The following is a 26,183-nucleotide window of genomic DNA, read 5'->3' as shown; positions in this document are numbered from 1 at the left end:
TTGAGCAGGGGGTTGGACTCGATGGCCTTGTAGGCCCCTTCCAACTCTGCGATTCTATGATTCTATGGGCAGCCTCTGTACCCCTTTTTCCTTTTATGTCGTGCCGATTGTAATCCTGAGGATAACGGCTGTCTTCTCTGTTTTAAATGAATCTGTAACCCAACGGTTCCCAATCTTTTTGGACCCGTGAGCACATTTGGGAATTTGAGAAACTGCTGCGGGCCCCACCACAAAGTGGCTCCCATGGATGATGTGCTTAATCGTATAATGGCTGCCATGAGCCCCTACCGAAAGTGGAATGGACTTTGCTAGATGAAATAGTCACAGAAAAAGTGCTCAGCAAGAATCATGAATAGAAGCGAGGTTTTAAGAAGCATTTTATTTTATTTGTTGTGCCACTGGAGTTGGTGGGAATCGCTCCTGAGTCAATGTTGTGCACCCTGATCTGATCCATGTTTACTTACCCACTGAGGTCCAGTCTTGTTATTTTGAGAATAAACCCCATTGGGCACAGTAGAACTTCTGAGTAACTATGCATAAGATTGTGCTGTTAGTCAAACGTGGTGCAATGCAGTTGTTTGACAATGGGCTTCCTCTTACGTTGTGGAGTTTTCCTATTGAGTCAGAACAACTCCCCACCCCCACCCTGTCATCAATAACTAACAGCTAAACACTGACTCTTCCAGATCATTTCAGGCATTTGTCAATGTGAGCTCATGCCTACGAATTGATGTCATAATCAATTCATTTGCTTTTAAGATGTTGCAGGATTCTTTGTCCAAATGATACTGACTTTTGTTACCTTTGCTGTAAAAGAAAGACGAATTAATTTCCAGCTCATGTTGTGGTTAGCTATTTCCTCTTCCTCGAATATATCACGGCTTAAAGTCCTTCATGCTTTCCTCTCTTCAGGGGAAAACCGCAAGCTGTAGAACTCCTTCATTTAAACATGGATGTATAAATTTCTTACTAATTTTTGGAAAGGCATCCTGAAAAATGTAAATTATATCATGAAAAGTGGACCCCAGAATAGATGAGTGTCCATTGGGTGTTTCCCCATCTATCCCCCCACAATGAGATTTGTGTTTCTCTTAGAAATATATTTTCCTGTTAGTACTGATGATCTGGTAATACCGTTGTTGTTTATATTGTGGGCCAAAATTGGGTGAGTTTGAAGAAAAGAGTAGCAGATGACAGGCATGGGAAAAGCCACTATTTGTGCATTTGTGCCTCCTGATAACATGATGATAGTTAAGAGATTTCTGTTGTCAGTTATGCGTGCTGTAAATACACCTAGGCACTCTTTGCGATATCCAAGCCTATGCTTATGTGAACCAGTAAGATCAATATAGCCAAAGATCCAGTATCCTGTGACTTGCCCAACAAGTTCCCAGTCAAGATAGAATTTGGATTCAAAAGATCCACGCAGCAAACTCTTAGCCTATGTGCAGAAGATGGAGCCAACTTATCCTCTGTTGCTTCCGAGCAAGTTTCCCCAACCTGTTTTGGATTTCATGTCCCATCAGCTCCAGCCACCATGCCCAATGATCAGGAATGCTGGGAGTTGTAGTCCGGACCATCTAGAGGGCACCAGGTTGGAGAAGACTGCTCCAAAGGGTAGGGGCTAGAACCAATGGGTGGAAATTACAAGGAATCAGATTTGGCTAATGACTGGGAGAAACACCGGAATGGTGCAAATTGTTCAAGTGCTTTGGGAAGTGGTCTGCTCACCTTCATTAGAGGTATTTAAGCAGAAGCTCCGTGACCATCTCTCAGGGATGCTGTAGTTACGTCCTGCATTGAGCAGGGTGTTGGACTAGATAAACTCCAAGGGTCATTTCAGCTCTAAGAATCCTTAGCAGAGAAGGATGCAAACTGTTAGACATAGTTGCTGTGTCATCTGCATTTTTACGTGGCTTATGGGAAAACAGCCGTATTGTAACATGTTGAAATTGCCTTTCTGTAGTTCCTGATAGAAAGCACATTTGCATCTTTAGCACTTCTGTGTCTCTTTCTTTATAGGCAGCAACACACCAGGACATGACATACTGGCTGCAAGAGCTTCAGCAGAAGAGATGGGAATATTGTAATAGCTTTGATGCAGCTAAAAGGGTCAGTCAAATTTCACCTACGCAGAGGGATTCCTCCAAAGGGCTTGTTGCCAAAGACAACACCGGTATGTTAACACTGAGACCTGCCGAGAGTGTGTTTGTTTCACATGACTTTGTTGGTGGCAGTGACGTTATATTCTTCAACTTTTAAAGTAAGACCAATGACTCAACGTAGTTTTCATGTGAAGCAGGTTGTGGGCCCAATGATGTGTAGAGAAGATGCTTGTTGCTTATTATCCAACTCTAGTGGCTTATTTATTTAGTGCTGGATTTGTTATTTCACCCTGCTCCATATTTTTGGGGTGGGATAGAACATTTCAAGTACTGGAAGTGTAAAAAAAAATATTAAAGGTGACATCCTAATGAAAAAAGTCCCATCATGGCTGGAAGGCACTACGCTGGGTGAGGCTTACATAGAATGTAAAATGCTGTTCCCAGCACAAATGTGATGAGTTATAAAGTTGCTCTTAGCCAGGATTCTCTTAATTTGAGGATTTGAAGGGCAGTATATAAAAGCCTTAAGTAAAAAGTTATGTTGCCCCCACATAGCTAGCATTTGGAACCATTCTTAAAACCATTTGAAAAGTATCCCCGACTGCTTTTGCCTTTGTGATGTGGTGCTCTAAGGCTTCGTGCCAAAGCTGCCCACACAGTCCATCAAAGTTGCCCAAGACATGATTTAGCTTTTGTGTAATGCTCCTGCAAGTCCCCTTTTAATGCCAACAGTATTTCTTGTCTGTATATAATAGATCAGAGTGGATGCGCTAGATATGTTGTGCAAGGATTGGTTTTGTGCTAGCGCAACATGATTAGCATTAATGCTTGGACACCATTGGACACTGCCCTGTGCTGTTTGTCATCCAGCTGAAACAAGGAAATCATTCATGGTAGTTTTCTTTCTAATGTCCTTGTTTACGTAGAAGTGGGCAGTGGATGTAAAATATAGTCGAATGTTGTGTAAAGAGACCATTGTACTATCAGCGTTTAAGAAATTATTCTAATTGGAAACTGCTTTGAGCTTTCTCTGATTTGTGACAGGTTTTTGTGTGGCATTGTTTTCTTCTGGCTTCATTTTGTGTGTGTGTGTGTGTGTGATGGATTTATGCAATAATAAAATAACTTTGCGATATTACAGATACTGAGGAAATTGCATTCATTCAGGGCAAACCCTCACAACATTATAAAAAAAATTTAAACAGTACATTTCAGTTAGTAAAGTCAATTTGCACATACAATTGATTAGAAACAAGGCAATATCTTTAGTTGGACTGTCTTGTGTGTTGGTAAAGCTGCATGCAAGCTTTTAGGTTGCACTGAACTTCTTTTGAAGAGAGATTTCCAGATACCCCTGATAAAAAGCAACTGAGAAGTTAACTTTCTTATACCAGTAATGGCATGTAGTGTGCTAATACCATGCACTAGACGTGACGATGATGGTGTTGATGACGAATGGAAGAATGGTTATAGACAAGAGCAGCTTAAAACCAAGGCTGTATCTCAGCATGATCACTCCTTCCAAGACTCAGTATTAAAGGTTCACAAGGCGTAGATTTTCTGGCACTTGATCCTGCTGGTCATTTTAATCTTCCTCCAACCACAAACCCTGTCTCATACCACATCACAAACCACTTTTCTGTGGTCACAAAGGAGGATGCCACTGAAAGTGGTTACTTCCCCCAGGGCTTTCACGCTTCGGCTTGGGAATGAGTGTCGGTGTGTCTCCCTGTCATCTCCAGCACCCTCCAAGAATGCTATGGGAGCACATCATGTGAAGAATGTTGGGAAACTGGCATGGATCACTTGCCTCAGAAAGGTTATATTTGGTTGCCTTCCACTGTTTGTAACATTTTCTTTTGGCTCTAAGCTTTTGCCACTTTACTGGAACTGTTAAGAACATAAGAAGTCCCCTGCTGGATCAGACCAAGGGTCCATCTAGTCCAGCACTCTGTTCAGGGACCCACAAGAAGGACATGGTGCAATAGCACCCACCCACCCATGTTCCCCAGCAGCTGGTGCACACAGGCTTACTGCCTCGAATACTGGAGATAGCACACAACAATCAGGGCTCATAGCCATTGATAGCCTTTGCCTCCAGGAATTTATCCAACCCCCTTTTAAAGCCATCCAAATTGGTGGCCATCACTACATCTTGTGGTAGTGAGTTCCATAATTTAACTATGCGCTGTGTGAAGAAGTCCTTCCTTTTATTTGTCCTGGATCTCCCACCAATCAACTTCATGGGATGACCCCCTTTGGGTTCTAGTATTTTGAGAGAGGGAGAAAACGTCTCCCTATCCACATTCTTCACACCATGCATAATTTTGTACACCTCTAAATTTTGTACACCTCTCGTAGTCTATGTTGTATGGAATCAGAATAATTGTGTGTAGCAACCTTTATTTGTTCCAAGCTGCAACATGGTGTTCCTGATTATAAGTTATGTAAATGTTCCAACAACACGCCAGCGTTCCTGTGGATTTCATACTGATTGTGATCTGGAGAAAGGAACATACAAATGTGAAATGGTTTTACATTCCTTTGTGTGGATTTCCATCATAAAATAGTGAGACATGTGTGGATCCTGCAAACAGCATTGTCAACTGGGCAGGCAAAGGTGTTCTTTCTTCGGTGGGGCACAGCACCATGTACACTGATGGTGCTATATAAATAAATAAATAATAATAATAATAATAATAATCCTACAGGTATTCACACAGTATTTGCTGTAGCTGAGTGTTGAGACTTTTCTGCTGTAATGGAAAACTTTGAAGGCGTGTCTGCAGTTCTAAACTTGCTCATCTTGGAAATATGTGCAGCATTGCAAATACTGCATGTAAATTGGAACCCAGTGGCAGAACTGATCTTTTGTTAATAGAGGTAAAGCCTTATAGGGCAGCTTATAAGGCAAAGGTCATGATGTGTGACAGGTACCTGAAGGGGAGAGGAATATCTTATTTATTTATTTATTTATTTATTTATTACATTTCTATACCGCCCAATAGCCGAAGCTCTCTGGGCGGTTCACAAAAATTAAAATCATAGTAAAACAATCAACAGGTTAAAAGCACAAATACACAATACAATATAAAAAGCATAACCAGAATAAAAACCACGCAGCAAAATTGATATAAAATTAAAATACAGAGTTAAAACAGTAAAATTTAAATTTAAGTTAAAATTAAGTTTTAAAATACTGGGAGAATAAAAAGGTCTTCAGCTGGCGACGAAAGGAGTACAGTGCAGGCGCCAGGCGGACCTCTCTGGGGAGCTCATTCCACAGCCGGGGTGCCACAGCGGAGAAGGCCCTCCTCCTAGTAGCCACCTGCCTCACTTCCTTTGGCAGGGGCTCACGGAGAAGGGCCCCTGTAGATGATCTTAAGGTCCGGGAAGACTTCAGATTGACAGGGCTTGATGCAAGAGAGAGGAATACTTCAAGAAGCATCTCTTCATTGGAATGCTACAGGCAGAGGAAGAGGCAGCAGGAATAACTGCTTATTATTATTATTATTGTTATTATTATTATTATTATTATTGATTGCATTTTTATACTGCCCAAAAGCTGAAGCTCCCTGGGCGGTTCACAAATGATGGGTGCAACTGAGGGAGGGCTAGGGGAGGTGAAGGCTGCAAGGCCTCCTTTATTAGGAAGGTGGGATCCCCTGGTTGTTAGCTGCTTGTTGGATGACTGCAAGACTTTGGAGGGAGGCTGGATCGCTTCAGGTGGTGCAATAAGTAAGGGAGCGACATGGTGCATCTTGAGATGCTGTTAGACTGGCCATTGACCCCTAGATCTACTCCATGCTCTGGATGCACTGCTAGGAGAATAGAGAGGGAACAGGGCATGCAGACCTTTACAAGGGTACTGCTTGCATTTCCTGAGGAGGCTTATACTCCTGCAACCCCCTTGAGCCCCTGCCTTTAAATATTAGTAAGTGGTAGGCATGGGTAGATCAGGTTTTGTTAAAGCATAATTACATGTAGATAATGTTCAGACCAATTCTTATGTTTTCTATTGTAAATAAGGCACGAGAATATCTGTGTGTCCTGGAATCATAGAATAGTAGGGTGGAAGGGGCCTATAAGGCCATCGAGTCCAACCCCCAGCTCAGTGCAGGAATCCACCTTAAAGCATCCCTGACAGATGGTTGTCCAGCTGCCTCTTGAAGGCCTCTAGTGTGGGAGAGCCCACGACCTCCCTAGGTAACTGTTTCCATTGTTGTACTGCTCTAACAGTCAGGAAGTTTTTCCTCATGTCCAGCCGGAATCTTGCTTCCTGTCACTTGAGCCCATTATTCTGCGTCCTGCACTCGGGGAGGATCGAGAAGAGATCCTGGCCCTCCTCTGTGTGTGACAACCTTTCAAGTATTTGAAGAGTGCTACCATGTCTCCCCTCAACCTTCTCTTCTCCAGGCTAACCATGCCCAGTTGTTTCAGTTATCAGAGATGGACATCGCTGCTGCTCTCTATCTGAATCTGTTTTATTCTGTAAGCTTTTTTTTTACTTGACTATAAGCTTTAATGACCACCTGCAGTGCTGTGACTTAAAGCCAATTTACACAACCTCTTTAGGCCTTGAGGTTAAGTATTAACTCTGCAGCTCTTCATTTCCTGGGTTCCACTCAGGGTGGCCAAATGGTCCCTTGAGTCTAAGCCTTCCACTCTTGCCTATCATGGAACGCTGGACGTCCTGTGAACCTGCCCTCTGTAAACCTTGATGCAAAGTGCTGGGGTCTTAGTTAACATTACTAATAAGCGGTGGTGTGTTTTTGCCCTTAGATTTGAATATCCTGCCTCCAAATTCCTCAGCAGAGAAAGCCAGGAACGTCCTAGCGGTGGAGACTGCTCCCACAGAACTGGTGGGGGAACAAGCCGCGTGCCATCCAGCCCCAAGTGCCATTAACTTCTCTTTGAAACAATGGGGCAATGAGATCAAGTGAGTATTGTGTGTTGTCTTACTTGCCAGCTTTCAGTGCATGAGCTTGACATAAATACTATTGTGTAAAAATCATTCTAAGGATGTTCAGATCAATCCGGTGGGGTAGGCAATAATTCTTTCCTCACGGCCCCCCAGTAACAGATGGCCAATTGAGGCTGTTATCAAACTTTGCTAAGGAGGCATTTGAACCTAGGTTTCTGTTAGCAAAGGTCAGTAATAATAAAGTTCCATTATAACCTTCCAGCTTTGCAGGAGAAACACATAGACAGAACCTGGGACTTCTTGATTCACAGCTCAGTGTCTTACCCAATACACTATTCTAGGGGTGCTTTCATAGAACCATAGAATAGTAGAGTTGGAAGGGGCCTATAAGGCCATCAAGTCCAACCCCCTGCTCAGTGCAGGCATCCACCCTAAAGCATACTTGATAGATGGCTGTCCAGCTGCCTCTTGAATGCCTCTAGTGTGGGAGAGCCCACAACCTCCCTAGGTCATTGCTTCCACTGTCGCACTGCTCTAACCAAATTCAGCCGGAATTTGGCTTCCTGTAACTTGAGCCTGTTATTCCGTGTCCTGCACTGTGGGAGGATCGAGAAGAGATCCTGGCCCTCCTCTGTGTGACAACTTTTCAAGTATTTGAAGAGTGCTATCCTGTCTCCCCGCCATCTTCTCCAAGCTAAACATGCCCAGTTGTTTCAGTCTCTCTTCATAGGGCTTTGTTTCTAGAACCCTGATCATTCTGGTTGCCCTCCTCTGAACACGCTCCAGCTTGTCTGCGTCCTTCTTGAATTGTGGAGCCCAGAACTGAACGCAATACTCTAGATGAGGCCTAACCAGGGCCGAATAGAGAGGAACCAGTACTTCACGCGATTTGGAAGCTATACTTCCAAATACAATCGGTCTGTCTCAGTCACATACTTTTATGGAGGCGTTGAGGCGACGTTGTCTTCAATTTGTGGCTCTCATGTGTTTTCCCACTTCTTCCATCTTTTTTTCTTTCCATAAAAGTGCTGTTTAGTTGGAAAAAACAGAATAATTTATGGTAGCATCTGGAAGCACGCCAGGTCTCTCTTTCTCCTTTCCTTTTGGAAAGGACATATATACAGAGTTGCAGAGAATACTCCTGTTTAAAAGATCCAGAACATATATCTTTGCAGCATATCTTGCTATGATGTAAAAGAAGAACCTTGGCCTTTGTGTGTTCCTTTTTCCCCCTTTTATTTTTTTGGAAAAGGCACATTGTAACCATTGTAAGGCCTACTGTGCAGCTGAAAACACTGTTTTGACCTTGGCCAGCTTCTGGCAAAGGTCTTGTGGTGACTGACCTCTGATCCTTTAACTTCTTAATGTCCCTTAGCATCCATACTAGTAGCCTTTCATTATTGCTCAAAGGGTGCCCAGGGATGAAGTCCTCCAAGTACTTCTCTAGCACAAACCGCATAATTTTCCACGTGCGGGGGAAGCTTCAGTACTTGGAGGATTGTATCTCCTGGCTCTTTTTTTCCAGATCATTACAGAACAGTGCGTGTACAGCAACGGTTGCCTTGGTAGTCCTGGAAAAATTAGACCACATCCGCCTTGTGATTTCAATGAGTATGATTTGATTTCCCTCCTAACATTACTGAATTGCAGAAAGAAAGAAAGAAAGAAAGAAAGATCCTTTAAAAGAAGACTGTTGCGCCTACAATGCTGAATGCGCTCTAAGATTGTCTCTGCTTGTCAGCCTGACCACAAAAATGTCCAAGGGCTTCTAAACCGTTAAACTTTGCAAAAAAAAGAAGAAAAAAAGAAGAACCCTAGAAGACTGACTTCACTGAATTACTGCTTCTCCTTCAAGTCCTTCCTCCATGCGGCACTTCGAGTTCTGGGTGCCTAACTTTAACTTCTCACTCCTAAGGATAGGTTCAGATGTAACCCTAAGCCATATAAGGGCATCAACTCTACGTAAGCCTTCATCCACCATTGGTTCTGTGCTCCGTGCCTGGTTCTGTTCCTGTGCGGTGAACTGTTTGTGTGCATAATGTGTGAAGAGCAGAAGTTGATTTCGTGCCCCTTGCTAGAGGTGCCTGTGCAGCTGTCAAGAAGAAGGTGATCAAACAATTGGTCTGGATTGGTCTTTGGTAGGCATGGGAGGACCCAGCGTCCTTGAGACAAAAGTGCATTGCAGTGCTTCATTAGCAAGGGGAGGGGCTGCTAATTCCCTCTCTTCACAGGCTGAAAAAGTCCCCAGGGGCTTGCTGAAGTGCAGAGTCAGCCACGGGGAAATAAAATCTGACTCGGCCAAGTTCCCCCTTGTTTGCTGCTTAACAATAACATCAGGCTTTCTCCTTCAGAAATGCAGCGATTTCATCTTGTGCTTTGAATGTTTCTTTCTGCAGAACGAGTCAGGACGTCTGCATCCCTGCGTTGTAGCAGCTACTAAGCAATTCTAGTAAAACCGTAACAAATACAAAGTGATGTGCATTTGCTCTTATCGAGAGCATGTCGCATATATGCGGCATCACATGTGCCTAAGGGGGAAATGCTTGCTATTTCCTTTGTTGAAGCAAGTGACTGCCCAGAGCTCAACCATTCTGGTAAACCCCCTGAAGCTGGAGGAGAGTATATCTGAAACGCATGTACTGTAGTAACCTTTGGCTGGTGTAATCACAGCGTGTGATTTGGTAACCAGGATTTTTTTTTTTGTTTTAAATATAAAATTAACCAGTGGCACTTTCACTTCTTTTGTATACATTCCTCATCGCTTAGGACATGTGATTTAGAAGTTTGCCTTTCAAGAGCTTGCTTCATTGGGTAAAACTCCTAGATTTCAGACTATTTTGTATAATTTGTATACAAATTTTGTATCAGTTTTAGAAATAGGAAGAACTTGGACTTGAAAGTTTGTTTGAAAAAGGATTCTACTGAACAGCAAATATGCAAGTCTGTGGGTTTCAGGGCTCAAACTCTGCCAGTCTAGTATTTGGGGCAGAATTTAGCACTTTTGAAAAGCTTGGCTTTCAGTTTCCTTTGCTTTTAATCTGAACTATATTATTCCTTCTACAAAAATCTGAGAGAAACTTGGCCATGTTGTAGCAAAAGAGTGATTTTCATGAATTAGCTAAGCTAAACAGGGAGGTTGCCTCATACTGGTAGAGAGAGGTCTTTTCCGCTTCCTGAATCTTCTTAAATGGAAAAGCTAAGGACTGAACCTGAAATATTTGATGTGCAAAGGCTCCTATGTAGGACTAACTCATATTCGAGCTCTGCAACTGAATCATCATTTAGGTTTCCTTCCAGGTGGTGTTTTGGACAAATGTCACCTTTTGTCATGAAGGCTGCTTATTTATATCCAGTACTTTGAATTTCACCATAGCAGGAAGTGATTTTCTAACTTAAGCGCAAACCATCCAGGTCTACTAGAGTGACTGATTCTTGGTATTCCTCTGTGGTAAACTGCTGCTGCACCTTTCCTCACACTTTCATATGCTATAAATGGCTCTCTTATCATTCTTAGAAGCAGCCTCTCACTGTCCGGTTGAGAAACCTTATAGGTTTGCACTTTATGCCTGAAGTATCTTAGAAATTGCTTTTAATGTAATAATAATAATAATAATAATAATAATAATAATAATAATAATAATAATTTTATTTCTTACTCACCTCTCCCTCTGGATCGAGGTGGGGAACAACATAAAGGGTGCAAATTAATTGCCCAATTCTTTAGACTTATATGCTCAGGAACAAATATTCTAGTGTGTTCGCCCCCGCCTGCCCCTTCTGTTCTGGAGTAAGTTTGAAAATAATTCTTGGAAGCAGGACTCTGTTTTTCACTTTGATTTTTCCAGCTATGTCAGCTTTATTTATTTTTTTAAAAGCTACTTTTCTTTGTATGACCATCTTTAACTTTCGTACTTCACAGGAATTCTGTGTCTTCATTAAGAACTGGGAAAGGAAGCCATGAAAACCGCAAGAGTGTTTTTTACACGGAGGAGTGGGAAATGCTAGATCCCACCCCGAAGGATCTGGAGGAGTCAATGGCTCAAGAAGAAAAGAGGAAGCTTTCAGCAGAACCGAGCAAAGGTGCAAAATGCTTTTTATATACACCCCTTTCTCCCCCCACACCCACCCTCTGGCATCCCTGTGGTTCACTTTGAACAATCTTTATCTTGAGGCTACTGACCCTTGAGAATTGACAAAGCACAGTCCATTCCGAAATGCACACCCTGAAAACAGGTCCTCATTGCTGTGAAGTGGCCATAATTCAGAAAACCCTCCGATGAAGATCGGCATGCCAGTGGGTTCTTCTACTTTGAATCTTTTCAGCAAAAGCTGTTGCTGTAGCACAGCTCCTTCCTGCATTGTGAAGGTGTTTCCAGCAATGTGGTGTAGTAATGAGAGTGTTGGACTGGGACTAGGGAGGCCCAGGTTCTAGTCCCCACTTGGCCATGAAGTGACTTTGGGACAGTCACTAGCTCTCAGCCTCACCTCGCAGGTTCGGGTCCAGGTTATTTGAAAGAACGTATTCTCCCTTATGAGCCTGCCCGTGCTTTGAGATCTTCTGGAGAGGCCCTTCTTTCAGTCCCACCTTCTTCACAGGCACGCTTGGTGGGAACATGGGAGAGGGCCTTCTCGGTGGCTGCTCCGGTGCTCTGGAACTCTCTTCCCGGGGAAGCTAGACTGGCTCCCTCCTTGATGGGCTTTCGGAAGCAGGCTAAAACTTTTTTGTTCCAGCAGGCCTTTGGAGAATAATCTGACCCTCCATCTATGTTAATGTCTTATAATTTTGTTGTGTATTTTAAATGTTTATGGTTTTGTTTCCCCCCCCATGTATATTTTAAACTTTGTAAGGCCACCTTGAGGCCCAGCATTGGGCAAAAGGCGGGATACAAATATTATAATAATAATAATAATAATAATAATAATAATAATAATAATAATAATAATAGCTCTCAGCCTCACCTTGCAGGGTGATTGTGGAGATAAAATGGAGAGGAGGACCATTCTAAGCCCTCTTGGGTTCCTTGGAGGAAAAAGGTGGGATATAAATGTACAAATAAATAAAATAATGTCGAAAGCCCCAGATGCTCATGGGGAGAGGCCCTCTAATGACCCTGTTTGGGCAACCCTATCTCTTCTTAACAAGCCGAGATATTAGGGAGTCTTTTGGCCGTGCATATAGTTTGGGGACACCTTCTCCATCCATTGCACCAATCTAGTGCCCTCCATATTTTGAGATTATAACTCCCAGCATCCTTGACTGTTAGCCATGTTGGCTGAGGCTGATTGGAGTTGAAGTTCTAGAAGACATCATGTCGGGGAAGGCTGGAGACAGTTTGAGTCAAAGCTGGAGGGGGGTGCATTGATAAGTAAAACATAGGTTCTTCAATTAATCTTTTTTATTGTTTCCAAACACCAATAAATAAAAAACACTGCAACGCAAAATATAGTACATATAAGCAGACACACACAAAAATCAAACAAAGCCAAAACAAACAAAAAACACAAACAAAAATAAAATGTTTTTCCAATATTCCCCCCAGCACAAGTATGTAACAATGTTGTTATATTTTCTTACTCTATCACTGTCAAATCCAAACCTCTAATTTCTCTCTTAACATTTCCTACATTATTGGTTGAAACCACAGATATACAAGTCATCTTTTTCTCGTCCCTTCATAAAGTTTACAAAAAGTTCCCATTCAGTTATAAATCTTAAAGTCGATTTTTCTGTCATTATTGCCGTGAGTTTCACCATCTCCTCTAGCTCAAACATCTTCAATAGCCATTCCTCTGTTGTGGGCACTATTTTGCCCTTCCATCTTTGGGCATATAGTAATCTTGCTGCTGTCGTCATATATAAAATATATAGTCCCATGGTTCTTTTTCATCTGCTCATCCATAAATCCCAAAAGAAAGTCTTCCGGTTTCAAATAAGTAAAACATAGGTTCTGTGGGGGGTTTGCTGTTGAATTTGGAAGGTCTTTAATTTGTTGAGAGTTCTGTGGTTACTATGCAGGTGCTGCCATGCTTGGTTTCATTATTTTGTTCTCATGTCTGGTTTTGAATTTTGCATGGCCTCACTGTTAGGACTTTAAAAAGACAAAACAGAGAAAACCTAAGATGGCTTGCAATTCATCTACTTGAAAATGTTTTTGTCTCGTTCTTCCTGGATTTGGTGATCAAGCACTGTCATGTTCCGTAACAAACTGAAGAATATATCAAAGTTTGATCTGACCTGAGAAGCATCCTATCTTTTGTGCAGGCGTGGTTGGTTCAGCCTTCCAGTTTGACTTTGGCCGCATTCCACACAAAGCGAGGCGCCCTTTAAAGGAAATGATTCCAACCAGCAAAAACCGGAATAGCATGGAGTCTTCTCCTGATGAGTGGAATGGAAACAAGCTGGCTTCAGAGATGCAGCTGAAGTTCCAGAGCCAGCAAGAAGAGTTGGAGAAGCTCAAGAAGGAGCTGTCTAGCCAAAAGGTAGCTAGTCTGCAAGCAAGGGACCACAAAGAGTAGCAGCAGGGCCTGGCGTTGGCGGAGCGCACTGCTTGGCTTGCCAAACAGTGGAGGAAAACCTGGCCTAGCAAGAGATTAGGGGCATGTTTTCTGTAAAATTAGAGGATGTGATTAAACTTCGTATGTGTGTCTTACTATGAAACCCACTATCATTCTACACTTGGTCCAGGAAACTTCTAAGTTCCTCGCAGATCATTCCTAGTTCACTCGCCAAATCCTTGTGTGCACTCAGCAGCCTGTGTGATGACAGTAAATTGAGTGCTGTATTCACCTTAAAAAAAAGAGGTAGTTGACCTCTTCTTTTTTAAAAACAGCTTTTCATTTACAGAGACCTTGTTGCTGACATGGTTTTTTCCCTCCCAAATCGGCAATTGACACTGAAGTCAACAACAGATGATCAGATGTGTGTTGGCTCTCAGATGGTGAAATGAATCAGCTGCTCTTCTGCTTAGTACATCCTTCCTACAGTTTGATGTCCTCCAGATATTTTAGACTGCAAACCCCATCATCCCAGACAATTGGCCGTGCTGGCTGGAACTGATGGGTTTTGCAGTCCCAAACACCTGTAGATCACCAGGTTGGGGGAAGGCTGGCCTTCTATAACCCGTTTGTGTTCCTTAGAATGCACTATTTCCTATCCACCAGCATCCTTTCTTTGGCTTACAGGAACTTGTGAGGCTTCTTCAGCAAACCGTCAGGTCTTCTCAGTATGACAAATACTTTGCTGGGCACCTCTGTGACGGGGGCCCAAAGGACAAGTTGGAGCTGCTTCACCAGAAAGACCATCAAATCTTGGGTCTCAACAACCAGCTTGAGAAGCTCCATCTGGAAAAAGACAACCTGCAGCAGGAGGTCAAGAACCTGAAGAGCAAGGTGGGCGATCTGAACGAGCAGCTGGGCATGCTCATGGAGACCATTCAAGCCAAAGATGAAGTGATCATGAAGCTTTCCAGGGAGCTGAGCGAATGCGAGGACCAGTCGTCTTCCCAGAGTGGGTCGGCCCATTCTTCCATGTCTTCCTCCCTGAACAAAGATCAGCAGGAGCTGTACAGGTTGAAAGTAAGGAAGTGACTTTATTCTTATTTTTGTCTTGAGGGTCAGAGGACTTCAGAAGTCCCTGAATTCTGTTGGCTGAACCATATCAGGGAAGAATTCTTAAAAGTGTGACTCCAGCATACAGAAGCATCATGACATATTGAGTTCAGGGTTCCTTTTCAGGGGAACACAATCTGTTGATATGCTACGTAAATTAGGGTTAAGGTTAATCCTCGGGTTAGGGTTAGGATTGAAGAGGCATGGCTCCCTGAGCAGGAACGGGGGCCGCAGAAGAGCCTAGCCTGGGCCAGACAGACTGAGTGGGCCAAAAGGACGGCTTGCCTACTGACTTTTAGTGGCTGGAGGGACGTCTCAGTGATAAATTTGGGTTCAGGATAATCCTTGGGTTAGGGTTAGGATTGAAGAGGCATGGCTCCCTGAGCAGGAACGGGGGCCGCAGAAGAGCCTAGCCAGGGCCAGACAGACTGGGTGGGCCAAAAGGACGGCTTGCCTACTGACTTAGTGGCTGGAGGGACGTCTCAGCGATAAATTTGGGTTCAGGTTAATCCTCGGGTTAGGGCTAGGGTTGAGGAGGTATTTGATTTTTGAAATTGAGGTTGCCAAGCAAAGCTTCCATTCTTGGTTCTACCTCTACTTCTCTATACACATTTATTTGTTTTTAAATAGAAATTTATTCTTGTTGACAGGACAGTCTTCAAGGTTACAAAACCCAGAACAAATTCTTAAATAAGGAGATCCTGGAACTTTCTGCATTACGAAGAAATGCCGAAAACAGAGAGAAAGACTTGATGGCAAAGGTCAGCCTCAGGCAGCTTCTCTTTTAAAACTTTCACTCTTTTGAAATGCCTGAAATTCAAACAAAAAGTAAAATCCTGCTAAACTGTGCCTCTTTCATTGTGTTAGAAGTAAGTTTTTCAAACAGAAGTGAGTGTGTTACTGTGAACTATGCGGTATAAATGCAGTTGCAGAACTTTAATTTTAAAGTTCACAAATTACTCTGCATTGATTTCATGAGTCTTTGTAATGCTTGGAAATTGTAGCATTGTTGTTTATCTTCATGGGAAGTAGACGGATTGTGCTTGTACACATCTCTGTCTTTCAGTTATGTACATATTAAAATGGATAACTATACATCACGGAAATGTTTCTGTAAATGCCTGTTTGAAACGCTGTCTTTATGTATTCTCTGTAGTATACGAGCCTAGAAGCCAAACTTTGTCAAGTAGAAAGCAAGTACCTAATTTTGCTTCAAGAAATGAAGACCCCAGTTTGCTCGGAAGAACAGAGTGTCCGTCGTGACGTTGTGGCCCAGCTCCTAGAAGATGCCTTAAAAGTGGACAGCAGTGAGCAGCCAGAGCAGACATACTTCAAACCTCACATGGTTAGGTAAAGCAGCCTCACACTTGATAGAACTTGCTCTCTTCTGAGAGCTGGGATAGTGGAGTGCAACCGAGAGGGTGAGCTGGAAGTTCCAGTTTCAAATCTCTCACTGCAGCTATAATAGGGTGACCCTATGAAAAGGAGGACAGGGCTCCTATATCTTTAACAGTTGCATAGAAAAGGGAATTTCAGCAGGTGTCGTTTGCATATATGAAGAACCTGGTGATATTCCTTCTTCATCACAACAGTTAAAGCTGCAGGTGCCCTGCCCTCTTTTAAATCTGGTCACAGTATAGCTGCAGTATAACTCCTACAGCTTTAACTGTTGGGATGAAGAGGAAATTTCACCAGGTGCGACATGCATAAAAATGACACCTGCTGAAATTCCCTTTTTTATGCAACTGTTAAAGATACAGGAGTCCTGTCCTCCTTTTCTTATGGTCACCCTAGCTATATCTTCACTTGGTGACCTAAGGCAATCTGCTCTTCACCATCAGTCTACAATACTGGGATAAAACTAACCAAACATCATTGCCTCTCTCATAATACTGGAACACGAGGTCATTCCATGAAGCTGATTGGTGGGAAATTCAGGACAGATGAAAGGAAGAACTTCTTCACACAGCGCATAGCTAAAACTGTGGAATTTGCTACCACAAAATGTAATGATGGCCACCAATTTGGATGGCCTTAAAAGAGGTTTAGACATATTCATGAAGGAGAAGGCTATCAAGGGCTACTAGCCCTGATGGTTATATTCTCCCTCCAGTATCAGAGGTCATATGCCTATATACAACAGTTGCTGGGGAACATGGGCAGGAGGGTGCTGTTGCATTTGTGTCTTGCTTGTTTCCAGTCAACATCTGGTTGGCCATTGTGTGAACAGAATGCTGGACTAGATGGACCCTTGGTCTGATCTAGAATGGCTCCTCTTATGTTCTTAATGCTACATTACCCAAGGCTCAAATATTGCAGAGTGCCAAATCAAAAGAAATCAGATTGATAGTTCACTAATAATCAGCAATGACAATTGCCAAAAGTACCACCAGTCTAGTTCCTGACTTATTTAAAATATATTTTGGGCAGGAAGGAACTCTAGTCTTCTCAGCAACAATCAATGTTCACTACATATTGAGATATTCTTTTCTCATTCAAATTCAAGAATACCTCTAGGAATTGTTCTAAGCCTCGTGCTTAATATGGCTAGTAGGGCCATTTCACAGATTACGAAGAGGCAAATCCAAATTTTCAAAGAACTGTACACTCAACAGGTTATTACCATCACCTTTGAGTAGCGTACTCATCACTCCAAAATAATCGTTAAAATGTACAAATCCAGGGGTTTCCAGTGGCACAGCCAGCCAAAGTGGAATGTAGTGACACAGCCACGCTGGTAAAATGTATGCATGCTGAATGCAGTGTAACAGATTCTTCTGATGGACAGAGATGTAATTAAATCCTTAAGGTTCTCATTGGCAAGTATAGTGCTGTTCAACCTGTCACAAGTACTTCACTTTTAACACAGAATTAACATTTTTGAACAAACATAATGGAAAACACACTCATGCATTTAGTTAGCCCAGAAGCCATCTCTGCCATCTGTGACTTTTTCTTCTTATCTTGAGAATTTTCCTGCCCTGAATACCTCTCGGAGATGCCTTGTTAATCCAGTTTTTACTCCTCTTTACAGTGAATATGATATTTATGGGTTTCAAACCGTCCCAGAAGATGATGAGGAAGAGAAGCTGGTAGCAAAGGTCAGGGCCTTGGACCTGAAATCTCTCTCCCTGACTGAACATCAGGAGATGTCCACAGGGGTGAAATGGGAGAATTATCTGGCCAGCACCATGAACAGGGAGATGGTGCGCTCCGTGGAACTCAAGAACCTCATTCGGAGTGGGATTCCACATGCCCATCGCTCCCAGATGTGGAAGTGGTGCATCAGCCTCCATGTGAAGAAGTTCAAGGATGGTGCGGACCCAGGCTACTTCCAAGGCCTGCTTCAGAACGCCCTTAAAAAGCAGAACCCGGCCTCAAAGCAGATTGAACTAGATCTCCTGCGGACTTTGCCCAACAATAAGCATTACTCTTCACCCGCATCCGAAGGGGTGCAGAAGCTGCGTAACGTCTTGCTTGCGTTTTCTTGGCGGAACCCAGACATAGGATATTGCCAGGGTCTCAACAGGTAGGAGGTGCTCTCTTGAATGTCTCATTGCACTGCAGGAATTGGTGTGTCACTAACAGGAGCAGGGCCAGGATCTCTTCTCGATGCTCCCAGAGTGCAGGACACAGAATAACGGGCTCAAGTTAAAGGAAGCCAGATTCCAGCTGGACATCGGGGAAAACTTCCTGACTGTTAGAGCAGTACGACAATGGAATCAGTTACCTAGGGAGGTGGTGGGCTCTCCCACACTAGAGGCCTTCAAGAGGCAGCTGGACAACCATCTGTCAGGGATGCTTTAGGGTGGATTCCTGCATTGAGCAGGGGGTTGGACTCGATGGCCTTGTAGGCCCCTTCCAACTCTGCTATTCTATGATTCTATGAGGGTGGCTACATTAATAGTCCATTTTTCTCTCCCAAGGCAGCTTGGTCTTACCTGGCCACTATGATGGCATGGGGTGTGTGTGTGTGTGATCCAGCTCTGAACCATTATGTAGCTGTCAGTTTTAATCCAAATAATTCTAACCTGCCTTGATCAGAATGAATGAACAACAGCAAGTAAAAAATACATAAAATATTAATCAAAACACAATATACATTATTAAAACTTCCTAAAAACATACTAAAAGCTTCCTAAAATTCCACTGGATAGGCCTGCTGGAAGAGATCCATCTTTATAGCTTTCTTAAATGCTAAAAGACTGTTAAGTTGATGAATCTCCTCTGGCAGGCCATTCCACAGTCTGGGAGCAGCAGAAGGGAAGGTCCTCTGGGTAACAGTTGTTAATCTAGTTTTTGCTGGCTGAAGGAAGTTCTTCCCAGAGAACCTGAATGTGCGGGGCACATTGTACGGGAGAAGGCGATCCTGTATGTAGCCTGAACCCAAACCATGTAGGGCTTTAAAGGTCATAACCAACACTTTATACTTCACCTGGAAACTAATCGGCAGCCAGTGAAGAGAATTTAAAACTGGTGTAATGTGGTCACCCCTAGGTGTACCGGTGACCAGCCTGGCTGCCATATTTTGAACTAGTTGAAGTTTCCGGACTAGGCACACAGGTATCCCTATGTAGAGCACATTGCAGAAGTCGAGCCTTCTACCGTTCTGGTCTTGCAGAGCTGTATGCATAGGAGACAATTCTAATCATGTTTATATGAATATAATTTCCCCTGGAAACTGGGTTTTGCTTCACAAAAATGTCTGTTCTCAAGGGAGACTTTGGTTTCCTTGGGAGCAGGCAGATCAGGTGGAAGAGGAGAGGAAAGGATTTTCTTTGTGGAATAGGATGAGAACAGGGAGAAGGAGAGGCAATGGAAGAGAGCAACCAACGTATATAGGCTGGGACAAGCAAGTGCCAATCAGGACTCCTTCATGTTGCCCTCTGTTGTCCAAGTATCCATCAGTGTTAGTTACCCATCAGCTGAGTTGTGGGAATGCACGTTTCTAATGATTTCCATGCTGTTTTTCAGGCTCGTTGCCATCGCGCTACTCTACTTGGAGCAGGAGGACGCCTTTTGGTGCCTCGTTACAATCGTGGAAGTCTTCATGCCTCGGGACTATTACACTAAAACCCTACTAGGGTCCCAGGTATGGAGTGTGCTGACATGCAGGTTTGGTATCTAAAAGAACACTAGTTCTCACAAAAGCGAGGAAAGCAGGAGTCTGGGAGTGGGTGGACGATACTTGGGAGTCAGAGTGGGTGGACGAGACATGAGAGCACTCTTCAAATACTTGAAAGGTTGTCACACAGAGGAGGGCCAGGATCTCTTCTCGATCCTCCCAGAGTGCAGGACACGGAATAATGGGCTCAAGTTAAAGGAAGCCAGATTCCAGCTGGACATCAGGAAAAACTTCCTGATTGTTAGATCAGTGCGACAATGGAATCAGTTACCTAGGGAGGTGGTGGGCTCTCCCACACTAGAGGCCTTCAAGAGGCAGCTGGACAACCATCTGTCAGGGATGCTTTAGGGTGGATTTCTGCATTGAGCAGGGAGTTAGACTCGATGGCCTTGTAGGCCCCTTCCAACTCTGCTATTCTATGATTCTATGATTCTTCTCCATGCAGGCAGTACACTAATTTAAGTAATCGAAATTAATTATCAGCCATCCATGCCTGTCGAAAACTTGCATATTGGAGTGAAAACTAGGCTAGAACCCTTTGCCCTGAGATACATATTTCCTGTGTGCAGGGATTTTGTTCTTTGTTTCTCATGCAGGAGCCTTCACTCGTGTGAACCTCAAGCTGCAATTCAAACTGGTGCAGGCTAAACAGAGGCTTATTGACATTTTGTCAAAGGCAGGGCAACCCGTGACAGTTTTAAAAGTAAAAAGGCAGATGATCAATGCAAGAGAGAGAGAGAGAGAGAGAGAGAGAGCAGAACAAACGATGGTGCACACAAGGCAAAGGCATCCCTAAAAATGTTGTACGGCTGTAGACATGAGGATCTTCTGCTGGGTGCTTCCTTTAAAAACAAAGCAGAACTTTGAGTGTCATCACACGGGGGAAATTGCATTTGCTGACTGTCGTTTGTCTGCCCGCGCATTCATCCCTCATTAAGCCTATGTGCACCAGTTGCTGGGGAACATGGGTGGAAGGGTGCTTTTGCACCATGTCCTGCTTGTTCATCCCTGGCCGACGGCTGGTTGGCCACTGTGTGAACAGAGTGCTGGACTAGATGGACCCTTGGTCTGATCCAGCAGGGCTCTTCTTATGTTCTTGTTACTTACGCACTGGAGTGTACATGCCCTCACCTGTCTTCTTTTATTCATTGTGTTTCCAAGACTGCAGATATCCACTACATTGTGGTACTGCACTATGAGAACTCTTCCACAAGAATTCACAGAACCATTTTAATATATTTTTCTCCTTCTGCTTATGGCCCCAAGACAAACGCTTTATAAACCATTATGCTCACTGGTCTATTTGTACGTATTTTAGCTTTTTGTTCTCTCATGTTGATAAATAATGACTCTGCTCCCATCAATTTCGACTTATGGCCCTGCTTGTTCTCTAGGAACTATTCCTACCCTTAGAAATCACCTTTCGGATCTTGTGCTCCACCACTGGAGACAACTGATCCACCCACTTCCACGAGGCCTTCACATGCCACCATGAAATAACTCTTAGTGCTGCATGCCGAGAGATCTGATGTTTTCCTCTTTCTCTCTCACTTGCCCAGGTTGACCAGAGAGTCTTCAAAGATCTGATGAGTGAGAAACTCCCTCGGCTGCATGCCCACTTTGAGCAGTACAGAGTGGACTATTCGCTCATCACCTTCAACTGGTTCCTTGTCTTGTTTGTAGACAGTGTAGTCAGTGACATCCTCTTCAAGATATGGGATGCCTTTCTGTACGAGGGGCCAAAGGTACGTGGCGTGAGCCTGGAAGCTTCCCTGTTCTCGTGCATCAAATGTTGCAGGTGGCTGCTTTGGGGAGGGGCCGTAGCTCAGAGCAGTGGCCTGGCAGGCAGAAGGGCCCAGGTTCAGTCTGACATCTCCAGGTAGGGCTATGAAAGAATTCCGCCCGAAACACTGGAGCGTTGCAGCCAGTCAGTGTCAGAAAACCTGGGGAGCCAGTGTGGTATAGTGGCTAAATGGAGTGGCAGTCAGGAGATCCGGGTTCTAGTCCCCACTTGGCCACAGAAACCCACTGGGGGACTTTGGGCCAGTCACAGACTCTCAGACCAACCTACCTCACAAGGTTGTTGTTGTGAGGATAAAAATGGAGAGGAGGAGGAGGATTATGTATGCCACCTTCGGTTCCTTAGAGGGGGAAAAGGCAATGATAAATAAATAAATAAAACCTGGGTTCGAGGGGCTAATGCTCTGGTTCAATATAAGGTGGAGTCCCAGAAGCTGGAAAGCAAGCTGAGTAGTTGGGTGTTCAGTAGTTGAGGCTTTCATCCTTGCTTTTGTTGTCATCCTCCCATCTGGATAGCTAAAGTAGCAGAGAACTTTAAACACTGCTCGCTTGCTCTTGTAACCTGATGTTTGTCGAATGTTTAGGTCATTTTCCGGTTTGCTTTGGCACTCTTTAAATACAAAGAGGAGGAGATCTTAAAGCTACAAGACTCGATGTCCATATTCAAGTACCTCAGATACTTCACTCGCACAGTCCTTGATGCTAGGTAAGTTCTTCTGGGATATCAGAAGTTGCTTTCTGAGTGGCAGCAGGGTTGCGGGGGAACAGCTATGTTTTACTTGTGTTTCTAAACAGACCTGTTTCATCCTATGGATTCAGAGAAAATAATGCACTTCTATACATTAAAAAAAGGGAGAAGTGTTTTGGGGATCTAGCGAATGATTTAAAGAACTGGTTAAAAGTAGGCTTAAGAAATGGCAGCTTTTAAAATAAATAAGTAAATCTATACCCCCCCCCACCCTTCAGCTCTACAATTCCCAGGTTGGATTGCAAACAAAAATTAAAACAATTACGAATATAACACAGTTACATATTCCTAAAAGCAATGAGACAAGAAAAGAACAGCAGCAGCATTAAAACAGATCTAATTAATACTATAAAAAGTCTGGTAAGTTCAAACGTTTTTTACCTGTATCTCGAAAGATATGAGATTTGGTAGCTAGGAGAGCATTCCACAGACAGGCAACCACGGTTGTGAAGGGCCTTTCTCTAGTCAGCCCTCTGCTTCGCCTCTGAAAGTGGGGCAGACCTGGAAATGGGCTTCAGGAAGTGACCTGAACACTCAGGCAGGTCGATGTGGTAAAAAGTGGTGTTTTAGGACTCCCAGTTACTTTCAGAACATGGGCATTGGGTTACTTACTGATCTTGCAAGTGAAGGGATGGGTATGTTCACCCAAGAACCAACTCAGTGGTTTGGTTCCAAATTCCTTTCCCAGAAGCAACACCTTTAATTTTTACTTTTGTTAAGGGTAGCTGAATAAGTCCTGTCCTCTTTTTCGGAGGCTAGCAGCTCATCTTCTGGCCTGTGCAAATCCAACCATACATCTCCACCTCTTGAAGCTGCTATTAACCAAGACCTCTAAGGGTACCTCAAAAGCCCAATACTTAACACTGGTGCTCAGCAAAGTACGGGGTGGGGTGGGGGTGAGAGAGCACAGCTCATTTTCTTGCTTTGTTGAGCTAAATAAATGTGCATTGTTTCTTATTATTTATTATTTATTTATTTACAATATTTATATACTGCTCCCCATTGAAAATTTCAGAGCGGTGTACAAGATAAAATGAAAATAAAAACAGAATAAAACACTTAAAACAGATTTTTAAAAGAAGCAAATACAGTGACTCCTGGCTGGACATTAAGGAAAGGCTTCCTGAAATAAAGATGTTTTCAGGAGGCACCGAAAGGTGTACAAAGTTGGCGCCTGCTTGACCTCCAGAGGCAGGGAATTCCACAGGAGGGGGGCCACCACGCTGAAGGCTCTTCCCCTGGTGGACTCCAATCGGAGGATGGATCTATGTTTCTTCCTGAAGGCAATAGATGTTGGCCTAGCAAAAGTTCTCTGGGAATCTCCCATACCCAGTTAAAGTTGACAAAATCCATTTTGTCAGAGCACGCAGTGCCCCCTGGTGAGCTACATTAGCTACAGCTTTTCTTCAGGGCTCATTCCTTTCCTGGCTCTTGCGTCCCCTGGCTGGGGATGCTGGGAATTGTAACCCAGCACATCCGGAAGGCACCAAGTTGGAGAAGCCTTACGTAATACAATACTAAATGGCTTTCAGTACTTCAGCAAGGCCAGTTTTATTCACACAAGTCAGTAGAACTAAGTTACGCTGCAATATCAAGAAATATAACTTTAGCCTAGGCTCATTTTTTAAGAAAAAACAAACATGTTCTGAAAGATAAATTGTTTCCTCATAAACAAAGGAGGCAGAAGGAAGAGAAACATCTGGAACGTTCAGTGCGGTTGTTTTGAGTAGACCAAGCGCTGTTTAGTGAAAGCTTAATACGTCTCAGGGTCATGGCACTTCCTGTCTTTCTAAACCGCATCTCGGCTTGAATCTGCAACTGATCCCACATGGTGTGATCCCTTGAGCATTTTGTTTCTGCAAATTGTGCGTTCAGTGAGGGTTTGCAAAGCTACCTAACTAAGGCCTTAGCTAGACCTAAGGTTTATCCTGGGATCATCCCGGGGTTGTCCCTGCCTGCTCCCAGGATATCCTGTGTGTCATTTACATGAACAGGGATGACCCCGGGACGATCCTGGGATAAACCTTAGGTCTAGCTAAGGCCTAAGTTAGATAGACATAGGTCACTTGTGAAACCTACCCAATGCATCTCTCCCCATCTCTTAAATATTTTCTCTTCTCCCAGGCATTTAACAGCGTTTAACAACGCTAAGATTGTTTGTTTTTTAACGGACCCCAGAACTGTTGTTTTTAATAAATGGATACCGTTGTTTTTATACTGTTTTACATAGTTTTAGTGGATTTATCCTTTCAAGAGACCAAGCAAGGTGTATCTTCTTGGCTCCATGGAAGCAGCAGCAGCAGCAGCAGCAGCCTCACTACTTGCCATTCCATGAAGCTCAGGAGTCCAGAAGGAAGATCAGGGCTAAGAGCTGTGTACTCCCCCCACCCCACTGGAATGCCAGTTTAAAAACAAAAATGAGCCAACAGCCTCCTTGCAGCTAGGATTTATTTCTCTCCTCTTCTTCCCCCACCCCTCCATAATTTATTAGGGAGTGTCATGCTATTGACCTTGAGAGAGGGACTATGGGAGTATCTTGACAAACAGACAGACTTTGATTTCATTGCAGTCCCTCGTAAGGGAATGTAGCTAGTCATCTGTGGCTGCTGTTTTCTCTTCCAGGAAACTTAACAGTATTGCTTTTGGGGATCTGAATCCCTTCCCGCTGCGCCAGATAAGGAACCGAAGGGCCTACCACCTGGAGAAAGTACGCCTTGAGCTCATGGAACTTGAAGCCATCCGGGAGGATTTCTTGCGTGAACGGGAAACCAACCCAGATAAACGGGACCTCATTAGTGACGATGAAGAGGATGGTTGAGGAAGCCCCCGAAGGTTGAGACTCTCTTTGGGATCATAACCAAAGCTTTGTGGAGTGGCTTAACTTCCAAAAGGCTTCTTTCGTTACGATCCATCAAAACTGAATGCTAAGCCACGGCAGCTGGAAATTTGCAGGACAGATTTCCAAATTGAGCACTTCATTGCAGAAATCTTTTCCCGACCCTCTCAAAAGGCCAAACAATTCTACTTAAATTCACCTGTGTGCCACTGTGTACAAAGCACTTAAAGGAGTTTGTGTTCCCACCGTGCAGCTAAGCTGCTTGTTTTTCTCTTTTCGAAGTCCCTGTTTTTTTGAAGTACGTACGTAGGAAGCAATATTGCAAAGTCCTTCCTCTTTTTAATACCTGCCATTTTATACATAATTCCTGATGGCTTCTTTCCCCCCTTCCATACCCTTCATTCTCACTATGCCTTAAGAATGTGCAGGCTGTTCCATTTCGGAGAGACATTCCTCATTAGCTTTGATTATATATATATTTTTAAAAATGACATTTTCATTGGCCTGTTGAGGATGGGCTGTTCAGCCCTATTTGTTTAAAACTAGCCCAAATATTCACAGCTATTTGGCGTATCTGTACACGTACTTAAAACCGGGAAAATGTGAAGAGACTGCCTGGAGCCGATGGTGTTTGCCAAGGGACCAAGTGCTCTTAAGATCTCATTCCATTGGTCCCAGCGCCTCCATTTTTAGCCAGAAGGGTAGCTAAAGTATACTTTCACATGGTGGTAAGTGAGCACCCTGAGGAATCTAACAACACTGCCAAGTTCAACCTTGGGCAGGGCCCCTGTCTCTTTAAGACCCAGAAGGCAAGAAGAAGTTCTGCTGGAGCAGCTTTTCCTATTGCGATATTATGGTGATCGAGGAAAATGCCAATATCTCCCTTGCAGGATGTTTTCAAAGGCACAGAAGCCCTCTCCAGGACGGAATGCCATGAGCCTGTCCTCAAATGAGCTATCCCAGCATCAGCAAGCAGGATATTCGTCTTCACTCAGCACCTACCTGCTCTGACCAGGTGAAGGTGCGTGTGCCTGGTG

At 43.7% G+C, this 26,183-nt stretch overlaps 1 protein-coding gene across 2 annotated transcripts in view; it reads left to right on the top strand.

Moving 5' to 3' along the window:
• TBC1D2B (TBC1 domain family member 2B) overlaps nucleotides 1-25,311 on the top strand; it is a 30,036-nt gene extending 4,725 nt beyond the window's left edge. Inside the window, exons 2-13 of one of the 2 annotated variants that reach the window (XM_063142694.1) lie at nucleotides 2,023-2,176; nucleotides 6,888-7,044; nucleotides 10,949-11,109; nucleotides 13,292-13,509; nucleotides 14,212-14,604; nucleotides 15,288-15,398; nucleotides 15,794-15,987; nucleotides 17,672-18,166; nucleotides 19,612-19,729; nucleotides 21,322-21,507; nucleotides 22,147-22,268; nucleotides 24,933-25,311. In XM_063142694.1, coding sequence (XP_062998764.1) covers nucleotides 2,041-2,176; nucleotides 6,888-7,044; nucleotides 10,949-11,109; nucleotides 13,292-13,509; nucleotides 14,212-14,604; nucleotides 15,288-15,398; nucleotides 15,794-15,987; nucleotides 17,672-18,166; nucleotides 19,612-19,729; nucleotides 21,322-21,507; nucleotides 22,147-22,268; nucleotides 24,933-25,128 — 2,487 coding nt within the window. In that variant the 5' untranslated portion in view covers nucleotides 2,023-2,040 and the 3' untranslated portion in view covers nucleotides 25,129-25,311. Of the gene's footprint in view, nucleotides 1-2,022; nucleotides 2,177-6,887; nucleotides 7,045-9,038; nucleotides 9,136-10,948; nucleotides 11,110-13,291; nucleotides 13,510-14,211; nucleotides 14,605-15,287; nucleotides 15,399-15,793; nucleotides 15,988-17,671; nucleotides 18,167-19,611; nucleotides 19,730-21,321; nucleotides 21,508-22,146; nucleotides 22,269-24,932 lie in introns of those variants that run through there. The other variant, XM_063142693.1, reaches the window with a different exon arrangement.
• Nucleotides 25,312-26,183: the final 872 nt, after the last annotated feature.

The sequence above is a fragment of the Elgaria multicarinata genome, chromosome 16, assembly GCF_023053635.1.
Source record: "Elgaria multicarinata webbii isolate HBS135686 ecotype San Diego chromosome 16, rElgMul1.1.pri, whole genome shotgun sequence".
In the NCBI taxonomy this organism is placed as follows: Eukaryota; Metazoa; Chordata; class Lepidosauria; order Squamata; family Anguidae; genus Elgaria; species Elgaria multicarinata.
Note: the sequence above shows the minus strand (reverse complement) of the source record. Positions and strands in the feature narration are given on the sequence as shown.